At 36.4% G+C, this 22,590-nt stretch overlaps 3 protein-coding genes across 6 annotated transcripts; 2 read left to right on the top strand and 1 right to left on the bottom strand.

The window, feature by feature from the left end:
• The first annotated feature begins 419 nt into the window (after positions 1 to 419).
• LOC145463327 (uncharacterized) lies at positions 420 to 8,801 on the top strand. 3 transcript variants are annotated; one of them, XM_081447077.1, is made up of 4 exons: positions 5,930 to 6,791; positions 6,934 to 7,084; positions 7,578 to 7,708; positions 8,158 to 8,801. In XM_081447077.1, the coding sequence occupies exons 1-4, from the start codon at positions 6,783 to 6,785 to the stop codon at positions 8,476 to 8,478; spliced, it is 612 nt and encodes a 203-aa protein (XP_081303203.1). In that variant the 5' UTR covers positions 5,930 to 6,782; the 3' UTR covers positions 8,479 to 8,801. The 3 variants fall into 3 exon arrangements, with proteins under 3 accessions (XP_081303204.1, XP_081303203.1, XP_081303201.1); XM_081447078.1 differs by lacking the exons at positions 5,930 to 6,791; positions 6,934 to 7,084 and adding an exon at positions 420 to 805 and having other exon boundaries at positions 7,476 to 7,708; XM_081447075.1 differs by having other exon boundaries at positions 5,930 to 7,084.
• On the top strand, positions 799 to 2,623 carry LOC145463328 (uncharacterized). The gene is made up of 2 exons (XM_081447079.1): positions 799 to 1,045; positions 1,632 to 2,623. Exons 1-2 carry the CDS (start codon positions 872 to 874, stop codon positions 1,950 to 1,952), a joined length of 495 nt encoding a protein of 164 aa, XP_081303205.1. The 5' UTR covers positions 799 to 871; the 3' UTR covers positions 1,953 to 2,623.
• Positions 8,802 to 13,803: 5,002 nt separating the features above from the next.
• Positions 13,804 to 22,334, bottom strand: LOC145462567 (ubiquitin-conjugating enzyme E2 W-like). 2 transcript variants are annotated; one of them, XM_081446123.1, is made up of 6 exons: positions 21,775 to 22,334; positions 21,589 to 21,617; positions 21,112 to 21,185; positions 17,674 to 17,829; positions 16,015 to 16,090; positions 13,804 to 15,380 (listed from the first exon to the last, which is right to left on the bottom strand). In XM_081446123.1, exons 1-6 carry the CDS (start codon positions 21,879 to 21,881, stop codon positions 15,367 to 15,369), a joined length of 456 nt encoding a protein of 151 aa, XP_081302249.1. In that variant the 5' UTR covers positions 21,882 to 22,334; the 3' UTR covers positions 13,804 to 15,366. The 2 variants fall into 2 exon arrangements, with proteins under 2 accessions (XP_081302249.1, XP_081302248.1); XM_081446122.1 differs by having other exon boundaries at positions 13,804 to 16,090.
• Between the last annotated feature and the right edge of the window lie 256 nt (positions 22,335 to 22,590).

Raw genomic sequence — 22,590 nt, 5'->3', positions numbered from 1 at the left:
TGCCAGTAACTTTTGTATAAATACAACCGCGGATCGCACTACAGCAAACTACTTTTGGAAGCTATACACTGGTAATCTGCTTGGAAAGAACACTGTCCTGAGAAAAACATGTCTGAGGTACGAGTAGAAAACCGTTGTTTGGTTGCCTTCAACTAGTTCGTTGAAAGTTTATCTAATCTTTAATCGGCTATGAGGTACAAGTAGGTTGTTTCAACAAGTATATATCCAAAGAAACGTCTATTTTTCTCTTTAAACAGGCAACGGGAATTCAAGCTGCAATTCGTCAACACATACACGAACACCAGCGAGGTGGAAACCTCTTGAAGGCCGACGTTAGAAATGGCCATGTACATCAAGCACATGTTCCGGTGTCGTTTACTGGAACCCGCACAGACGATACAAGAACAGGTAAACTTTGTAAAAGTGTTTCATAGAAATTGGGTCTGATACCAAAAAATGGCTTCATAAAAATTACTTCAAGTGGCCAACACTTCTTCTGAAACTCGAACAAACCAGAATGACGCCTCGACTTAAAGTAGCATGACCGAAGAGTGAGTAAAACTCTGTGAAGATTCTCATCACAAGGCAAAGAAATTCAATATTTACACTGGTTCTAAAATTCAGTTTTATGTTACTGTAAAAACAACAAAAACAACAACAAAAAACAAATAAATAAATAAATAAATAGATGAATAAATAAAAAGAAGAATGTAAGAAAAATACTGATATTCATAATAACACTTTAAAATCCCTGGTTCGAAAATAAGGACATGTTAGAAAGTACATTGAAAACATTTTGAAGAAGGTACAGTGTGAAATCATATTTTCTGATCTCAAACATTCAAAAAAAAAAGTATCGTCACACACGATTATGTTGAATAGTGTTGAACTGAATTCATTTTATTTTCTAGAATTCTATCTAGAAAAAACTGAAAGTGGTGAGTGCCGCCCCTTGATATGTACCATGAGATGTGAATTAGGAGACCAAAATGATCGCTACTATTTGTGTGCAGATGATGACAAAGATGGCAAAGTATTCCTATTGGTGAGTGTTGAACAACAGTTTACTAGTGCCCCTTAAATAGGACAGTACACCTAGGGATGGAGACCTCCCCAAGGCCTATGCGTGTAGCTTTTACGGCTGACAACATTTGATATGAGACTTTTGAAAGAATCTTTGTTACTGTATTTTTAATTAAATGAAAAATCAGTTGTCTCTAATACTCTAAATTATAAAGATGGAAAACATGCTAATTGCAGAAGGGAGACACTTATTTTTGAAAGGCTTATATATATATATATATATATTGTTTTTTTTTTGGAAAGGGGGAACGGAATAGGCTACACGTACATTAATATTGTTTTTGACTTTAAATGCCTTGACATCAAGGAGGGGAGATGGGCCAGTTTGTGGAGGGCAGCCCTGGGAAGAGGCATTATTACAATGTAGCATTGAAACAATACTTTTTCCATAGTGAGTAACTCAACTGATCAAACTATTCAAATTTTAATAAAAATATCATATATCTGTAAACATTTTTAGCCAGAGATCGTTTTTAAATTTTTATTATGCTCAAACCTGGCTACGGTCCTTCAATATTTTTACGTATTCAAATTTTCTTTCCCACTAGAAATCAAATGCTGAAGACCTTAAAGATAAGAAGTTCATGTTTGAAATCAAAGTCGCTAGTGACGGTGGACACTACTACACAATCATGTCAATGAGCACCGGAATGTTTCTTGCCAGCGACAACGAGGGAAATGCATCTTTGAAGAGATTTAAAGAACAACCGGAGGACTTACAAACATGGTTTCATTTCATGCCCCACATAGCAGGCTTGACGTTTTGTAATAACGTTGAAACTCATACACTGGGTGTAGGTAACTTCAATTATGACAGCATACACTTTGCAACTTCATATTGTCAGGCTTCTGAGGTGGAAGCATGTTAGAGTTCAGGCTGAACAATCAATATTTGAAATTATAATGATCTTAAATGATTCAGTTTTCTGCATAGTTGAATAAATTATGCAGCATTTTATCATAGAATTGAAGCCCATAGTAATTCCCATGTGGAATCAAAGCAAGCAAGATATGTATTCAAACAAGCTCAAACTGAGATTTTCGCTAATATTTGAGGTTAGGATATTTGCATAGGGATTCTCTAACCACGAATAGAAAGAGACTTAATGACAACTTTTAGACTGCATTTAGACATGGCAAAACAACAGGTTAAAACCTGTTTCAGGCCAATTTAATTAAATAATGCTGTCTCAATTTCACTTGCAAAATAATTGAGGCCAAGTTGCAATAATTGGAACTAGCCACAATTTTTAGGATTTAAATATTTTAAATCATTCATTTCCTATAGGTCAAAAAGACAACAAAACAATATACTACCATGACATTCACATTACTGTTGGTGTAGAGAATTGTTTTAAAAATAGTGCATATAGCTCCTTTGTTGTTCATATCAGTTTGTAACTAGTTTTTATAGGAATTAATATCATGACTAATAGAAGAGGATAATGGACATTCCATAATGGGCATTCCATATACAAACCCAATTGTTCATGCTGATTGATATACTAGGCAGAGTAACCAAAAATGTCGTGAATTTTTTAATACCCTAAATAACAAATAATAGTAATTACATATTATAACTAACATGACTTGTTACTGGTGCAGTAACCAGAGAATATGTTGTACTCTATGAGTATCTTTATAGTTAACATTAAAATTTATATTAAATACAAAATTGCTGCCTGCATGCTGATTTAACCTTGTATGAGCTCAAGCAAAGGTGGTTATGTCTGAAAGAATATTTTGAAAAAATCTATATGTTACGATGCTCTGTCAGTAAAAATACCAAAGACATTTTTAGAAGATACACCAAAATCATATTTTTGCTTGTGTTTGGGATGACCAAATACAAGCAAAGTAACAGCCCCCGTTACTTTCACATTTAGCAGGCAAAAAGGGCTCTTACTTTCGGGTAACCGTTACTTTTAGATGGTTTAAGAAGGTCTGTAGGGGACTGACGGAAACCTTAGCTTTGAAAGGTTTTATCAGGAGGAAATTCACAAGCACCTGATGAATTCTTAATGAGATTGAGAAAGATAAATATGGCTACAGGATTAACCAATTATAATTGGTCAAACACATGAGTCACCCTAAATCACCCCTTCCCTTCCCCCGTCAATCGAAATAGTGGACTTAGCCATGGCCATATATAGCGGCGAAAGGCTGCAAAGCCCGACAACGCAAATACACCTTTTGCTGTTCATTTACAGAAAATATCCATTCATTTGTGTCCAAATTTGTTTCATTATGGTCAAGATACTTTCATTTACACCAATATGACCTTCATTAACTGGAATTGGTTAATCCCACAAAAAATGAAATATTTGAATTGAAAATTATAATTATCAGTTTGCACTTGTCCGTCTCCAGTAGATTCCAAAATGGATTCCTATCGCAAAGAAATTGAGATAATCCCGGATGTGACACTGAGCTGGTTTTCTTTAAAACTATTATAACACATGAGACTATCACAGTCGCTTCTATAACATTAATTTAAATAATTTTCAGCAAGTTTATTTCTTCCATGCATGAGAAACCCATCAGAATAATGTTCTAATAATTATTTCTTGTAAAGTAGCGGACGTTACTACGCCACATTAACGGACGTTATGTCTGACGTCCACCTTCAAGCCTGTACAACTGATGTGTTAGATGTGAGCCATTGCAAACTAGTTTTCATACACTGGAGCCTTGCTCAACTTGAATTGCTACATCTGTTTCTGGTTTATATTGCGTACTGTACATGAGCTTATACACGCTGTTTGTATGTGTAAAGGAATTCCGGAAGCGTCTCACAACAAGGTTAAAAGCTTGGGATTAATTAACTTGAGTTAAAATCGAAACTTCCTCTCTGGGGAAATTTTCCTTTGTCCCAAGATTGGTAAATTTCCCTACCTAAAGTAACTTATCTGGGCGGAAGTTACTTACGGGACTTTTCCCGAAGTTAGTTAAACGTCTATAAGCAGAGCTCAGAAAATATGTCGTCATTCAAACGTTAGTGTCCAAGGAAGAAAGAAATCCTAGCAGAGTTAAAGTGTATTTGTAGTGGAAAATCATGCCCGTTTTCAAATTGGAAGCAACTGAAGTAGAACAGACAGGATTACCCAAGGCAAACACTTCTATAACGTAAAGATTTAATATTTCTACTCAAACAAGTTCACAAAATATCGATGCGGTTGAACGCCTTGGAGATCGAGAATGCATGATTAAAGAGTAGCTAATAGTGCATTTAGTTTTGTTTCGAATTAAAGGAAATTACTTTGAATTTTAAAGCACTGTTTCACAGCCATAACAGACAGGTCTTATCTCTTAATTTTATATTTTCACAATAAATATGCATTAAATGATGTAAATATTTTCAAACGACCAACTACCACAGACAGAATTACAAATTAGCACTTTGTCCTCGACTTTGTCTTGCTTTTCTTGAAGTGGACGAAGGAAAAGATGTCGAAAAGACATCTGCCAAAGGAAACGGAGTGAAAGCGAAGCTTTTAAAGTGTTATACATCAATTCGAATCTGAGCAGAATAAATGAGGGATGTTAGAAATTAGAACTGCCACATAATCACGAAGCGAGACAATAGTTCTTTTGCTATTGAACTTGTCACGGTCACGGCTTGTTTGTTATTTCTTCATACAGCCTTGTTTTTGAAATGTTTGACGGGAAGAACTTTTCCTAAGTGTTGATGGCCAGTCGTTTTGTAGTCTAAACAAAGGTCATTCTGTGGTCCAACATTTGATGATGCAATCAGGAGGGGTGTAAAAACATCTTGCTCTTTAAAAAAAAAATCCTTGAAAATATTCGCTTTAGAACTGGGCAACAAGTCAAGTGTCCATTGCGTTATAGTGATCGAATATGCCATTTCTATGTTCAGCTTTTGTCTAGTAAACGTGTACTTCTCCTTCGATCCCACGACGAAGAGCTTAGAGAATGCGTTCTTCCAAATGTCACGATAAAAGCTGATCAGATACCGGTAAATAAACCACGGTATAGATTGTATTCGTCATGAACTAGTGAACCCTAGTATATTTACGGAACAAATCACGTGCTCGACTGGTTTTATACTCAATTTTACCCGTTTAATAGTTTACGCATATCGTGTTTCATGAAAATAAAGAAACAAAGGTCATTCTGTGGTCCACCATTTGATGATGCAATCAGGAGGGGTACAAACATCATATTCTTTAAAAAAATATTCGCTTTAGAACTTAACAACTTGTGTCAAATACGTAGGTCTTATTATTGATTGTCATTTAAATTGGAAAAAACATGCACATGAAGTGAGTAAGAAAATTTCAAGAGGCATTGGTATCCTATCTAAGCTCAGGCATTTTGTTACTGATGATATTCTTACTCAGATTTATTATTCCTTAGTGTATCCCTTTCTTACCTATGGCTTGGTTGTCTGGGGAAATACCTACTCCAAAACTCCTAAACCCATTGCAACTTTGCAAAAACAGGCTCTACGTATAATCACATCCTGGTTACTATGCAAACTGCCGTTTTTATGTTTAAGTATTACCATAATCTATTACCTATGGTCTTTGACAATTACTTTACATGCATATCACCTAAACATAACTATAACACTAGGCTAGCATCTAAGTCAACATATTATATCGACCAGGTTAGAACTAATTATGGAAAATTCAATCTACATTTCTCTTGTCCTTCTATCTGCAACAATTTGGATGAAGAGATAAAAAGTTTATCTCCGCGTTTATTTAAACAAACCTTGACTAAGCAATTTCTAAGTTCTTATGCTTAATGCTAGCTTAGTATTTTTTCGGTATAGATTGTATTCGTCATGAACTAGTGAACCCTACTATATTTACGGAACAAATCACGTGCTCGACTGGTTTTATACTCAATTTTACCCGTTTAATAGTTTACGCATATCGTGTTTTATGAAAATAAAGAAACACGACAAATATCCAGTGACTTAGATTTCCTAAATTAAAAGTATTCATCTCAATGTTTTCATTTTCAAACAGAATTTATCATAGCAGCTTTCAGGTGCTTAGAATCTTCTAAAATAGATTCTCGAGGAATATATTCTGTTTTCAACTTCTACATTGTACTGGGCTCTTTAAAATTCGAAAGTATTTGTGTTAATAATCCTGTACAAAATTACAATATGAACTGTAGTGTTATTTTCCAACTGGTGAAGATGAATGTCACGCGAGCTAACGCGTGACAAACCCTAAAAATGCCAAGACGTTTATGCTAATTTTATGCCCCATAAAAAGGAAAGTTCTATCTTTTCATTTTCTTAAAGGAACTTTTACTACCCTTTAAGCGAAACCAAATTGAAATCTATGTTTGCTATTCCTGATCCTTTCTTTCGTAGCGTGGCATGGCGATTTTCAAATTCCGATATATGTTCTCTTTTATGTGATAGAATCTAGAATTTTCCCGACTAGCGTAGCACACGCTCCTGCAGTTTATAAACAACCGGTTTGACACCATCAACGAGAATCATTTGCGACCAACATTTTTTTAGTCTTTATCATTTTCTTCGTAGAGCGCGTGACCTCGGGGAATCCCCGGGCTGCAAATTTCCATAATTAACTTCCTGCCCGTAACTTTTTGTATAAATACAACCCCGGAGCAGCATTCCGTTGTACTACAGCTATCTACTTTTGGAAGCTATACACTGGTAATCTAGTTGGAAAGCACACTGTCCCGAGAAAAACATGTCTGATGTATGAGTAGAAAACGGTTGTTTGGTTGCCTTATCAAGTAGTTCGTTGAAAGTTTATCTAATCTTTAACCGGCTATGAAGTACAAGTAGGTTGTTTCAACAAGTGTATATCCAAACAAATGTCTATTCTTCCCTTTAAACAGGCAACGGCAATTCAAGCTGCAATTCGTCAACACATACACGAACACCAGCGAGGTGGAAACGTCTTGAAGGCTGAGGTTGGAAATGGCCATATAAACCAAGCACACGTTCCGCTCACGTTTACTGGAACCCGCACAGACGATAAAAGAACTGGTAAACTTTATAAAAGGGTTTCATACAAACTGGGTCTAATACCAAAAACCGCTTTCATAAAAATTACTTAAAGTGGCCGACATTTCTTCTGAAAATCGAACGAACCGGAATGAGGACTCGGCTTAAAGTAGCATGACTGAAGAGTCAGTAAAACTAGCTAAAACTCTCTGAAGATTCTCATCACAAGACAAAGAAATTGAATATTTACACTGGTTCTAAAATTCAGTTTTATGTTACTGTAAAAACAACAAAAACTATTATATAACTAGATAAATAGAGGAATAAATAAAATGAAGAATTTAAGGAAAACACTGATATTTATAATGACATTTTAAAATCCCTGGTTAGAATATAAGGACATTTTAGATAGTACATTGAAACCATTTTGAAGGTGCAGTGTGAAATCATATTTCCTGATCTCAAACATCCAGAAAAGTATCGTTTCGAGTGATAATGTTGAATAGTGTTGAATTGAATTCATTTTATTTTCTAGAATTCTACCTCGAAAAAACTGAAAGTGGTGAGTGCCCCTTGATATATACCATGAGATGTGAATTAGGAGACCAAAATGATCGCTACTATTTGTGTGCAAATGATGACAAAGATGCCAAAGTATTTCTATTGGTGAGTGTTGAACAACAGCTTACTAGTGCCCCTTCAATAGGACCGCACACCTGGGGATGGAGACCTTCCCAAGGTCCATGGTGATAGCTTTCACGGTTGACAACATTTGATATAAGACTTTCGGAAGAATGTTTGTTACTGTATTTTTAATTTAATGAAAAATCAGTTGTCTCTAATACTCTAAATTATAAAAATAGAATATATGCTAATTGCAGAAGGGAGACACTTATTTTTGGCAGGGCTTATCTTTTTTTTTTTTGGTGGGGGGAGGCTTTAGTTACAATAATATCGTTCCCGACTTTAAATGCCTTGAAATCAAGAAAGAGGGATGGGCCAGTTTGTGGAGGGCAGGGGCAAGAGGCATTATTACAATTTAACATTGAAAGAATATAATATTTTCTACTCACTAACTCAGCTGATCAAACTATTCAACTTTTCTTTCCCACTAGAAATCAAATGCTGAAGACCTTAAAGATAAGAAGTTCATGTTTGAAATCAATGTTGCTAGTGACGGTGGACACTACTACACAATCATGTCATTGAGCACCAGAATGTTTCTTGCCAGCGACAACGAGGGAAATGCATCTTTGAAGAGATTTAAAGAACAACCGGAGGACTTACAAACATGGTTTCATTTCTTGCCCAACGTGACAGGCTTGATGTTCTGTAATAACGTAGAAACTCATACATTGGGTGTGGGTAACTTCAATTATGACAGCATACAGTTTGCAACTTCATATTGTCAGGCTTCTGAGGTGGAAGCATGTTAGAGTTCAGGCTGAACAATCAATATTTAAAATTATAATGATCTTAAATGATTCAGTTTTCTGCATTGTTTAATAAATTATCCAGAATTTCATCATAGAATTGAAGCCCAGATTAATTCCCATGTGGAATCAAAGCAAGCAAGATATGTATTCAAACAAGCTCAAACTGAGATTTGAGGTTAGGATATCTGCATAGGGATTCTCTAACCACGAATAGAAATAGACTTAATAACAACTTTTAGACTGCATTTAGACATGGCAAGACATTTTTACCTATAGGTTTAAACCTGTTTTAGGCCAGTTTAATTAAATTATGGTGTCTTAATTTCACTTGAACAATAATTGAGGCGAAGTTGCAATAATTGCAACTAGCCATTTTTAGGATTTAAATATTTTAAATCATTCATTTGCTATAGGTGAAAAAGACGACAAAACAATATACTACCATGAGATTCACATTACTGTTGCTGTAGAGAATTGTTTTAAAAATGGTGTATATAGCTGCTTTGTTGCTCATATCAGTTTGTAACTAGTTTTTATAGGAATTAACATCATAACTATTAGAAGAGAATGGACATTCCATATACAAACCCTATTTTTTGTTCAAGCTGATTGATATATTAGGCAGAGGAAAACAAAATGTATAGATTGTATTTTTTTATATGCTACAACGATAGGTTATATCAATAAGTTATAAATAATATGAATTACATATTATAACTAATATGGCTTGTAACTGGTGCAGTAACCAGAGAATATGTTGTACTCTAAGAGTATCTTTATAGTTAACATTAAAATTTATATTAAATACAAAATTGTTGCCTGAATGCTGATGTAACCTTGGATGAGCTTAAGGAAAGGTGGTTATGTCTGAAAGAATATTTTGAAAAAAATCTATATGTTAGGAGACACTGTCAACAAAAATACCAGACATTTTTTAGAAGACACACTAAAATCAAAACTTTGCTTGTGTTTGGGATAAGTAAGTACAGTAAAACCTGTGTTAAGCTGACATTGGGACCCCCACTAGTGTCCGCTTAATGCAGGGTGTGTGCTGAAAACAGTTCTAATATGTTGTGCAATAATAGTTAATTATTAACTCTTTTGTAACACAGTGTAAGACAGTGTAACACAGGGTAAGATTAAAGACTAGCACAGTACGATGTCCAGTAAATCAATACATCAATCTGGAATAACCACTTAGCCATTTAAAATGACATCGCTGACCAGTGTCAAAGGAGTCTCCACTGAACCTTTAGAAGTAAAAAGTCCTTGAAATGTCTGCTTATTGCAGGTTTTGTGCAACAAAATGCCTTAATATTGGTGTCTTTGTCCGCCTAACAGAGGTGTCCGCTGAAAGCAAGTTTATTTTTTTAGTAAATCTGGGAGGAAACTTTTGGAACTTCAGCTAGTAATAGAGGGTGACCGGTTAATATGGGGTCAGCTTAATGCATATTTCACTGCAGTTATCTACCGGTAATTATGTTAAAAGAATAAGTCGAACTCCCAAAAACTACTAATAATCTGCTCATCACAATAACCTTTAAAGGAATTCACCAATAAGCATTTCACCAAACTGAATAAATTGAACGACAACAAAAAAACAAAAAACAAAAAAACAAAGGAATCTACATTTATAGTAATTATTCAAGCACAATTCGAATATTTTTGCCGACAGCTTTGCAGTCATTTTATTGGCAGTAGTTTTCACCAATAACCATTAAAGAAATTCGCCCAAGCATTTCACCAAACAAAGAGAACGAGGAAATCTCCATATTTGTAAACAAAATATGCAACTCACCATGTACGAGCGTCAAATACAAATCCTGTTCACTTTTAAACCATGAATGAATGAATGAATGAATGAATGAATGAATGAATGAATAAATGAAGAAAGGAAGGTAGGAAGGAAGGAAGGAATGAAGGAATGCATGACTTTATTTAGGTGTCAAAGAGTATTCAGCTTTAATAAAAAATGTGTTCTTAACCTTTCTTGGTTTTGAACTGTAACAAAAGAAATTTTAGCAGTCTATGAAGCTGTCCCTGTTTTGATAGATATGCATCAGACTCAGTGAGAATCACAATGAATGTTAATGACCATGTAAGGAACACGATGCAACAGGAACACGTGACAGGGTCTACTACAATAATGCAATATCGCAACATCTCCCTTCCTTTGAAGTTAACAAACTTATAAAAATAACAAAATTTGACCATATTATAAAAAAAGTAAGAACAAAATGTGAAGTAACAGAAAATAAATGTTCCAAAACTTTAAAAAAAAATAACTGTCATAAGAGTCAATGACTGCAGACCTTACAAGAGCTGCTACATGACCCTAGAAACTACGCTATATTTAGAACGTGTGAGCCCTGATCGTGATTCGGGAGGATCAAATCACGCGCTCAAACAGTTTGCAGGTAAAGTCTACCCATTCCAGGTTTTATATAAAAAAAAGATCGCAAATATATCGTGACTTTGATTTCTTAAATTAAAAATGTTCGTCTATAACATGTTTTCTTTTTCAAACAATTTCTTAAGTAGCTTTCAGGTCCTCAGAATCTTCTAAGGTAGATTCTCAAGGAGTTTGTGTTGCTTTATCCCTCTGTAATTCTGCTCTTTTCCTTCTTGCCATTCAAATTCATCTATACTACAAATGTATTTGTGTCAATAATTCTTTACAGAATTGTGTGATAAACTGTGTTTTAAAATATTTTCCAGCTCACGCAATAGATCACGTGACAGCCCTAAAAATACTGAGACGTTCAATGCTAATTTTATGCCGTATAAAAAGAAAATTTCCATCTTTTCACTTTCTTAGAGAAATTTCTTCCACCCTTCCAGTAATATCCAAAAAAGTTATTTTGAAAATTCTTGATCCTTTCCTTCGAAGCATGGCAAGGCATCTTTCAAATTCCAATATATCGGGATATATCCACTCTTTCAGGCGATAAAAAGAGGATACTACATGACCACGCGTGGATACGAATTTTATCTCGAGTGTTCAACTCAATATCTCTCGTGAGATATCAAGTTGAACACGAGAATATAAAATTCAGATCCACAAACGGGCATGTAATATTCTGTTCATTATATAAACATACTAATGATAACGTTTTTGACGATTTTCCGAAATTTCAGTCCACTATCTGAAGATTTCTGAAGATTTTCCAAAATTGTTCTGAAGGCGAGACAAACGTTTCCGAACATTTTCTGAAAATTAACAAAGATTGCCGACGATGACTGAAGAAGATCGGAAGATGTTTCGATCATTCATCAACAAATTCAAGTGTAGGTAAAGGGATAAAAGAAAAATGTTATCAAAAAAATATCTTCAGTGTGAAAGATAAAAATAGTATCTTCACTGCACACGATGAAGATACGATTTTTTAGTAAAAGGAAAAATCCTGGTATTTCACTGGTCTTTATGTAATAAAATCTTTTATGCCGTATAAAAAGAAAATTTCCATCTGTTCATTTTCTCAAAGAAATTTCTTCCACCCTTCCAGTAAAAACTATTTTGAAAATTCCTGCTCCTTTCTTTCGAAGCATGGCAAGGCACCCTTCAAATTCCCATATATCGGGATATATCCACTCTTTCAGGCGATACGGGTATGACTAATAAAAGTTTTGAAAAAAATAGCCCGGAGGGTAGCAAAAGGGAAAGCTGCTTGGGTCCGACATCTTGCAAACTGAAGAACAGCACGCGAAAACTTCGCCTACGTGTAGCCGTACCCACCCCCTGTTGTACATAATGTACATGTATACAGCTCTTTTGATGTTCATATTACTTTTGAGCTTGTTTAACATAAGAAGGTGCTCACTGATATATTAAGCATACGAAAACAACGTCTAGTCTAATAGTATGTTTGAAAATTAAGAAGTGTGAGCAGTAGTTACATAATTAAAAAGTAACATAATTGAGTTCTAAAAACGCAAACCTAATTTTGACCTGTGGCTTTCTAGAGTTGGTTTCCCTGTGCACGGTTATATGCAGAAAAATCCACATTCCTGAAAGGACAACAAAATGGCCACCCCGCTTGATTTTTACAGGGGCTGTCACGGCCAGTAAACTGGTACTGTTTAATACTAAGACATGTGACAAGACATGTGACGAACATGTGACTATGTGAGCAGGCCATGTGAGCTTGTCTTTCCGCTGGGTCTTTGACTTCTTTCCACTCAGTCGCCGTACGCTTCGCTATTATGTGCTCAGCGTTAGATTTTGGTGAATTTAAACGCTGCGACGGTAGCATTTATCGAAATTTGAGGGAATTGTCCTTGTCTATTAACACGACTTGGCTTTGGGATGTTAACCGTGGGAACACCTACATTTTGATGACACTTGTTGATTAGTTCCAGTCGTGACAGATAGCACAGTCTTTATCCGGTCGAAATTTTATAGATTGTTTGAAATCGGTGGAAAAGTACTCTGAAGGCAAGATCCAAAAGTCTACTTTATTCATCACGGGAAATACTCCAATTAGTCGCACAGAGTTTGTTTACGATAAACGAGCATGCGATTGCAAATGCTAGCTTAAATCTGTGCTTCCAGCTTAGAATAATGTACGTAATTTAAATATTCTATGAAACTTGTGAGTCTACAGAAACTGGCGGCGTCATGCAACGTATCAACAAATCGTGACCTCTTCACTAGCATGGACGATGACACTATGCAATATCTGACTGTAAAACCTCAGTTGCCGCTGAAAAATGTTGATTTTAGCATTAGACAAAGGTTGAAAGTCATCTGGTGAAATCATTTATTTAAGGTATATATATTAAATTGAGGACGTCAAACGCACTCTCATAATCTCTGATTACTAATAGTATTAACTACATGTCATAACGAACATGGCCTGTAACTGGTGCAGTAACCAGAGAATATGTTGTACTCCATGAGTATCTTTTAATTAGCTAATAAAATCAAAAATTATATTAAAAAACAAAGTTGTTGCCCGAATGCTGATTCAATTGTGGATGAACTCAAGATAAAAGTCTGTGTCGGGACAAGTGGTCCATACCGCTGAAGCCTAACTCAGTCTGGGTTTGTACCCTTTTTCAGAAGCAAATTTCCAGGACTTTTCCAGGACTCGGATTGATTTTTCCAGGACTGTAAAATTCACACTAACCCTTTCACTCCCAAGACCTCAATTTTAATTCTCGTTACTGTCTGCCGTACATTTCATATCTTTTAACTGCGTTTAACAGATTTCCAGCACTTTCCAGGACCAGTTGCCTTTTTCCAGGACTTTTCAGTCCTGGAAAATGCCACAGTAAAATTCCAGGACTTTCCAGGTTTTCCAGGGGCTGTACGAACCCTGCTCAGGATTATTTCTCCTCCCCCCTGATTGGGATGCTCATCTATCAGAGGGTAACCCCCCTTCTCCCCAGCACTAAACTGGCCCGTACCCATTTATACACCTGAGTGGAGAGAGGCACTGTGAGAGTAAAGTTTCTTGCCTAAGGACAGGACAGGACAGGACAGGACAGGACAGGACAGGACAGGACAGGACGGGACAGGACGGGACGGGACAGGACGGGACGGGACATCCCTGGCCTCAGCTCATTTTGCCTCAAACCTGGACTGCTCGATCCAGATTCCAGCACACTAACCATTAAGTTACCATTGATACCTCAACGGACGCACTCAAGAGGAATGGTTATTTCTGAAAAGTTACATACCTGGGATATGATACGTATTCTTCAACTCAGAAGCACGTCAAGATCTCCTTTCATGTACATATTGACATAATATTGATTTCAAGTGTATTAGTGTTTGTTTTTAGATCAATTATATATATGTTTGTGTAATGTATTTTCTTAAAAGACAAAAAAAATCTTGAAAATACAAAAAAATCTCAAGATCTTCTTGCTTAAGGTTCAAATCACGATAGATGTGCAGGTGATCACTTGATGGGAGAAACTTTTAAGACAAAGCTATATCACGCATGTTAAAGTGAAACATTTTCCACTGCAATGTTGTGCTACAGCACTGTTGAATTAAGCAGGTGGTTGCTTGTACAAAATGATATGAGATTTTTGGCAAGAATAACAAGCTGAAATCAAGATTACTATAACGCACCCTGACAATTTTATTTAAATAAATTTAAAGACGTAATAGTAAATGTACTTGCACCATCTACATTACTACACAGCACCCACAAACAAAGGTTAATATTTGATTTGAGTAGCAAAATGGCTATGTAACATCCATTCAGGAAGTTTTAAATCAGCATTTAACCACTGCGCAATGCTGCAATATACATGACTATCACCTTTGGTTTCATTACTAGCAGTTTTTAGGTGCCTTCCATTGAACTAGAGAGTGGACTAAAAGCTAACTACGTGACCATACAGACTGCACGTTTTCTCATAAATCTCAGTAAGAAACCATTGAAGGCAACAATTTTAAAATCTATATACAGTAGGTTGGAATAGCCAGCTTAGCTTTAATTTCTCCTAACATCTGTTGGTTAAATGTATCTCTTAACTCAGGCAGAAGCCCCATGGTTTCTTTGTCTCCAACATCTTTGAAAATTATTGCAGATAGATGTATGCCTGATTACAGTTTAGCGGTAAGAATTGAAAAATCAATATTATAACCATTGATATTTAAACTACAATGTCAATCTCTTAAATCTCAAAATGTTAACATTTCTTAGAAGTTTCTTCTTAAATCCCAAAACTAATAACAATTATTAATTAATTAAAACTAACTATTAAGACTGGATCTTGTCTGAAAAAAAGACAGTAAAACCACAGTGCTACCATAACCATAATGGTACAGTCACCATGGTTCATTGTTCTCAGTCCACAAGGCACGAGTGGAAGACTTATCACGCATTTCACAAATAACCAATACCTACAACTCCCTACGGTGGAGTTGTATCATACAGAATCATCTGCAAGAAATTAAGACAAATTAGGAGATCGTCACCACTGGTGATGTGCGGCAAAATTGTCACACACCACCATGAATTGGGTGACATGGGTTTGAAAGGTTCAGTGTTTACTTATGTTTATTTTTTGGTTGTTTTGTCTCTGAGTAAGACTCATGCTTCCAATTGGCTGACTCCTTTGTGAAAGGAGAGGGAATTGCAGGTGAAAGGCTTTGAGGAAATGAGGGTTGGGTGGCTAGCTCATTTTTTAATTACTGTTACATGTTTAATTACTGTTACTGTTACGGTGTAGGCAAAAAAAGCCTCCTATACCCTTGCAGTAAAACAGATGTAGCTCACAGTACCTTGCAGATATATGTAAAAGAAAAGGAATCTGGAACCTAAACATATTTTATGGGGGTACTGAGTAGTTTTTACAAAAGAGGCCCAGAAGAGAAAGAGAGAAACAAAAAGCAAGACCAAAGGAAAGGAGAAAATGAAACTGAAGATTAAATGCCCAAGATAACAATAGTCATTTATAATATGTTTATGTATATAATTTATTTAATACATTGCCAACTTCAAAGAAAAGAATTGAAGAGCGAACCAAATTAATAACAATGAAATGCATGTTTAAATGAATTTTTGGTATACTTACCATGATACCACCATCTTGTTTTCTTGGGACTTTTGTGACAAGTTTTAACATACCAGCTATTATCAGGTGGGTGTTTCTATAACAAACACAAAAATTTCAAAGCACTGCCTGGGTTTATGTCACAAACAGAATTACACACAGTACAAAGTTAATGATGAGTAAAAAATGCCATACAATACCATACATGCGGTTGATACAGATGCAAAAAAAAAGAACTTGGCTGATACCGTAGAATTCCGAAAGTAATGGCCCCGTTACTTTCGGATTTAGCAGGCAAAAGGTGCTGTCACTTTTGGGAAGCCGTTACTTTCGGATGGTTAAAAAACGTTTGAATGGTAATTCACAGTCATTTCAGACAAAGTTGCTATTGGGATTCAATAGGAAAGTAAAAAAATTAACGTTACTTTCGGGGAGCCACTATTTTTGGGGGGACTGCTACTTTCGGAATTCTACGGTATCCAGCCATCTTGCCCTTACCCTTGATGAATAAGCAACACAATTTTTAAGCATGATTAAGCATGACATTTTCAGTGTGGACAAAACTACTTGACTAAATGTGTAGTTAAGTAAACCCTAATCAAGTGTGGTTGATACATAATTTAAGGTTTTGCATTTCATCATTTACAAACTAATAAAATTTTAAACTGGATTGGAATCAAACAACCATTGTGGTAAAGGCTGGCAGTGTCTGTGTTCCAACAAATACAGTTTGACCTCTATTAAGCGGCCACCCTCAGGACTTTGAAAAGTCATCACCTGATAGAGGTTGGCCGCTTAATAGAGTTACAATATAAATTGGATAGGAATGGCAGTAAACATGATCTGATTGACTATAGAGCAAAATGCTTTTAAAAAGTGAAAATATACGAAGATAAATCCAAAATTCATTCTAACAAAACATCAAGTGCATTTCCAGCCCATGCATAGTTCTAGCTCTAACACAGAGGGCACATAGTTGAAATGTACAGTATTTCTTCAGGTTGATAATGCACAGAAAAAATGCAAACATTGTTGATGACTTGTTATAGTGGAGATAAAATTGCAGTTCTTGTTTTCTTGTTGTTATCAGTTATCACCTTATATCATCTGTCACCATTTCGCTTGGAAAGATAATTTGCCGGCCACTTAATAGAGGTGGCCGTTGAATAGAGGTATCAAATAGAGCAGTTTACTGACAAATATATCGGGACTTTGGAAAGTGGCCGCTTAATGGAGGGTGGCAGCCTAATAGGTGGCCGCTTACTAGAGGTAGGACTGTATTTAGATAACTGCACCACAACAGTGTAAAATTGTGTGTAAATGATCATCTGATTTGAACTTACTGCATATACAAGATCAGTTTGCAGTAAATCTGTCTTAAAGGTCAGCACACACAAGGAGACTAGCCCTTGCAACTAGTCCCTGCAACTAGTCCCCTGAAGAATTTACATGAAGGGACTAGTTGCAGGGACTTGTCCCAAAAATTCAAAATGGCTTGAATTCATGGGACTAGTTGCAGGGACCAAAGTTGGTCCCTGCAACTAGATTTTGAAGTAAAAATGGCCAGTTCACACAATGTGACTTGTCCCCGTGACTTGTTGCTGGGACTAGTTGCAGGGACTAATCACAGGGACTAGTCTCCTTGTGTTTGCTGACCTTAAAGGCTTTACATCACCTTACCTTTTCTTGACAGCTACTCAACATGCTAACAATACTTAGACAAACAGATTCCACTGACAGAGCAGGAGACCAGTCATCCGTCAGGATTGATAGGCAGATGTGCCCATTACTATACACATGAGGATGGACTGGAATATTTGATCCTCCAAATATAACCTGCACACAACAAATCATCAATTTTCCTTAATTACTGATTGCCATATCCTATAAAATTATGGTAAGGAACAGACCATTTTTTTTGAGGAGGGGGTTGGGCAATTTCTAGAAAAAGAAATGTGCAGCAAAAAGGGCTTAAAAGAATTGTTCAAGGGGAACCGTGAGCAAAAAAAAATAAAAAAATAAATAAAAAAATAGCAAGTGCTTTCTATTATCCAGGTCCTGTGTTTTGACTTTTAAGAAATTCTTGCATAAGCTATTGCCCACCAAAAGAAATCATGCACAACCTAAAGGTGAGAAAATTCCAACAAAAATTGTGCCCCCCCCCCCCCCCTCTTCTCCTCAAAAAAATAATGGTCCATCCCCAATAAGGTCTGGGCTCATATTTGTTTTTGGTGGGCTTATTTTCTTGGGGGGAGGGGTATGTATTGGGGTGGGAGCTATTATCAGAAGGAATTCTGTGTTTCAGAATAATTGTTTAATTACATTTGGAGGCGATATTGTGTTTGAAACATTTTAGGTCTATACTAGAATACCGCTGGCATGGTAAAATACTGGAAAACAGGATATGAAGCACAGAACGAGTCCTGAAATGATTAGATAAACATCACCGGTCAGACTCTTCACAGACTCTTACAGAGCGTTTTCATTGTCACACAATAAAAAATAAAATCAAAATCAGTGGATAAGGTCAAGAAATTGTGATATTACAGAAGATAAATAAAGAAGACAGTTCTCCAAGTTTAAGGTGTGTGTTCTGTCCCAAAGTTGAGATATTTGTCAAATTTGTTCCACGCATATTTACAGAATCTAATATGGAGTCACCATGTTGGTGTTCCTCCATGGCACACCAATATGGCGGCCGAAAATCAGTGTTAAAATCTGGAACTTACTTTGGTTATCTGGGACAATGATTATCTGCACTGAACAAATAAACATTTAAATAGGCACTTTTCCACATACAATAACATCTTAAACAGCTAAAAAGCACGAGATGAATGCATATTTTTCAACAAACGCGATCACAGCTTTATACATGTATCACAAATCAAAATGCGCTGGTTTCCAAACAAAGGGCAACATTGAGCTGGAAAGTTGTAAACAGATATAACTTTAGTACCTCTTATGCCTGATGAGGATAAAAGCTTTGGTGGCCCTCTAGTTTTGGATTTAAGAATTTGATGACGTCACATGAAAACGCTCTCTTCTCTACTATCATATGGCTAGCTCCATGAGCTGCCAAGATTAATCAAATCCTGTGCTGTGATTGGCTACCCAAGTGGGCAAGATGGAGCTGTCTTCCCCGCTTGGGACTACCCTCCGTGTTGCACAAGAAAAATTTCCCCGAGAGCCACATAATAAATCCTTTATTGACCAAGCTTGTTCAGTCAAGATGGCTGGATATTGGCGTCATTCTTTTTTTGCAAGTTTATGGACCTTGACTCTGTCTCGGTCCATAAACAGGCAAAAAAAGAACTTGGCCAATATCTAGCCATCTTGACCTCACACTTGGTCAATAACCCATATTTACATCCCACAAGAAGCTTAATACAGCTCAATAGACAGGGGGGCTAACTTCATTAAAGAGCAAAACTCTAAAAGGTTATACAGTCGAATCTGTATATAACAACCCTGTATTAAGCGGCCATCCTCTATTAAGCAGCCAGTTTTCAAAGTCCCGATTTTTTTGCTCATACAAACACTGTATTTGTGACCTGTATTAGGCGGCCACCTCCATTAAGCAGCCGTAGCACCCTGTAGTCCTATGTTTGTCTTTCTTTGTTATTGTTACCTGTATTAAGCGGCCACCCCGAATGCAACAACTATGAAATTGAGCGTAACAACTATGAAATGATGGAATGAGATACTTTGTTGTGAAGTCATAGAAATACAGTACTGTACACCATAGAAGAGTAGAAAACAATTTACTGCACAGTACTTTTACGCAATGTTACATATATTATACCGTTAAGTTACAAGTTGGCACTGAACGTTGTTTAAAGTATTGATCTCTTGAAAGAGTGTTGATTGTCCTCTTGTTTCCTTGCATGAAGTGTTTTTGTAGACATTAGACCACGCCCAGTGAGTATTTTGAGTGATCTTGTATTAAGCAGCCACCTGTATTAAGCGGCCAGTTCCTCAAGTCCCCAGGGTGACCGTTATATACAGGTTCGACTGTAATTATCATGATTCATTTTTTGCTGGGGGCTTTGAACAATAAAGTGTCGCAATCAATTCTTTCCAAATAAACAGAAAATACCAGTAAAATTTACCCACAGCTCAGAAATATTGTATAATATAAATTTGTGATCTGATTGGTACCAAAAAAATGCACAAGTAATGTAATTGGTCTGTTTTTGTTTTAGTTGTCAATGTTCAATGAAGGGGGGAAGGTTAGTAAAGCTCTTGTTCCAAATATTGGTCGGAAAACTTATCAGTTAATAAGATGTTTATTATATGGCAAACACAGACAAATTAATTTATTAATGTAACTGGTTTGTACTAGCTGGCATTTTGCTTATGAATGACGATGAGCTGAACTTAATTCTGCCAAAGTTTGCTCTTCTTCTTTGCTTTTTTTTCTCATCAGCCTTTTTGGCACTTCCATAAATAAATGTTGTTAGAAGAAAATACAGTAGTCAATATTTTTGCATTTTAGTTTGCAACTTTTTCACCGCAAAACATTACCGGTCTAGTACCGGTCTAGGTGGGAAAATCTAGACTGCTTTCAATATAGATTTCAGCCAATCAAATTTGTAAATTTGGTAGCTTTCAGCTCAGTCCTTGTGAGACACAGCGATATAATAACATATATATAAAACAAGCTCTATCACAGCTTCCTTTAAGTAAGGGCATTTCACGAGAAGAATAGTTACATACGACTAGGACTTGGGAACCTCATCTTCTAACATTAGTGCTTTTTAGGCTAACCGGATTGCTATTGAAACGTTTTGACTGCTGGTCAGTTTATAATAGTCTATGTTATAGATCCCGATATACTGGGTGCCGGGCTCACCAAAATTAGTATTCAACCATAAAAACAAGGATTTGACATTATTAACTGAAATTTCTAAAAAATAATTTTGACTGCAGGACGTGGAGCATTTTGAAAAACCTGTCTGGCTGCCGGACATAGAGACACAGCATAGTTTTACAAGCCACGTGTATGCCTGTTTATTCACCCAAACATTTTAACTGGAGTGTATTCCATGTGACAAACTACGGTACTTTGAGTTTTTAAAACCAGAAAAGAGGGAGTGAAATAAAACATTAATTCCTTACCTCGGGCGACTCAAAGGGATACTTAGATCCAAATTTGAACTCAAGCTGAAATTTTTCACCATCGTACAATGTACCTATAAAAATAAAATGTGTAGAGTGACAACAATATTAAACAACCTGACTGCCCATCATTTTGAGTCACTTCAAACACTTGACACTTAAAACTAAAAAAGAAAACAAAAATCATTCCATTTGCAAAAATATTCGACACCCAGTATACGGTCGGCATTTTAAATCGAAAATGCCAGCTTCCTTTTAACATTTTCACCTTTTCTTTCTTCCACTCTAGCTGTTATTTCAGATATGCAATTGCTCAGAAGCTATTCATAGTAACAGTCAATGACATGCACGTTCCACTTTCGCCTGCGTAAAGCTTACTTCAGCTTTCAGACAGAACAGAATTCATCACGCTCTAGGGAGCCGTCCACATCGGATACTTCTCGAATGTCGTCATGAAGTGTAATAAAATTTATTTACCTGGGGCTCCTTCTACATGGATAATCCACCTAAAACAGCAAAAGAGAATCAAACGTTTACACTCAGCACAATTCACGGAAGTGCACATAGGTTTCAAATTAAAGTTCGTACAAATATCGATGTTTATGATTGCCGAAACAATGATTCGGTGTTTTAAGAATTAAGACAAGAAAGCCTGAAACTTACGTAGCAAGATTCGAAGAGACTGAATCACAGTCGAGGCGCATTCCTGGCGGCGGTTTAGTTTTGATTTCCATCAGCTCTTTCTGCAATCTTCTCTGCCAAGCCGCCATATTTGACGCACTGTTATGGTTGCCTCGATATCATCCCGTTGTACAAAAGGAATGGGCTCTAAAATATACGAAGTTTCTTGACAGGGTTGCTTAGTAACATGACGTAACAACTTCGGCTTACGCCGGAAGTGAGATAAGAGTAGTCCGTGATTTCCTCGTGACGCACGTGACGTCGCCGCACCTCCGCGAGCTACGTTTTACGTTTGAGGGGAGGGGTGGAGGCTAGGGAAAGGCCGGCCATCTATGTACCACTCTTTTCTGGACAGCACTTTCATCAATAAAGTGGTCATATTTAGACTCTTTTTTGTGTCCAAGTGTGTGTAAATCTGTGCTAGAACCTGCCGTTTGTTGTCTTGTTCGAGATGGACCGTAAAAGGGGTGTTGGGGATTAAAAAAATAGAGGAGACGCTCGAAAAATTTCCTTCTCCCAAAAGAGGATGAGGCGAGGGGTGTTGGGGGGGGGGGGAGGGGGTGGGGCTTATTCGAGAGGAGGGCTTGCTGCATTGTTCAACTTATCATTTATTAGTTTCACAGCTAAAATGCCATTGCTACAATATTTATTTGAGACGTTTTGTTTGGAAGAATAAAGCACAAAGTTTCACTTTGTCTTTTTGTTTAACTATCCATAATAACGTGACATATCAGATCAGAGAAAGCAATTACTTTGTTTTACATGTAAAACATCACGGTGTAGCTGGTAGGGTAATGA

The sequence above is a fragment of the Orbicella franksi genome, chromosome 12, assembly GCF_964199315.1.
Source record: "Orbicella franksi chromosome 12, jaOrbFran1.1, whole genome shotgun sequence".
NCBI lineage: Eukaryota > Metazoa > Cnidaria > Anthozoa > Scleractinia > Merulinidae > Orbicella > Orbicella franksi.
The sequence above is the reverse complement of the archived record's forward strand: the minus strand, read 5'-3'. Positions and strand labels throughout refer to the sequence as shown.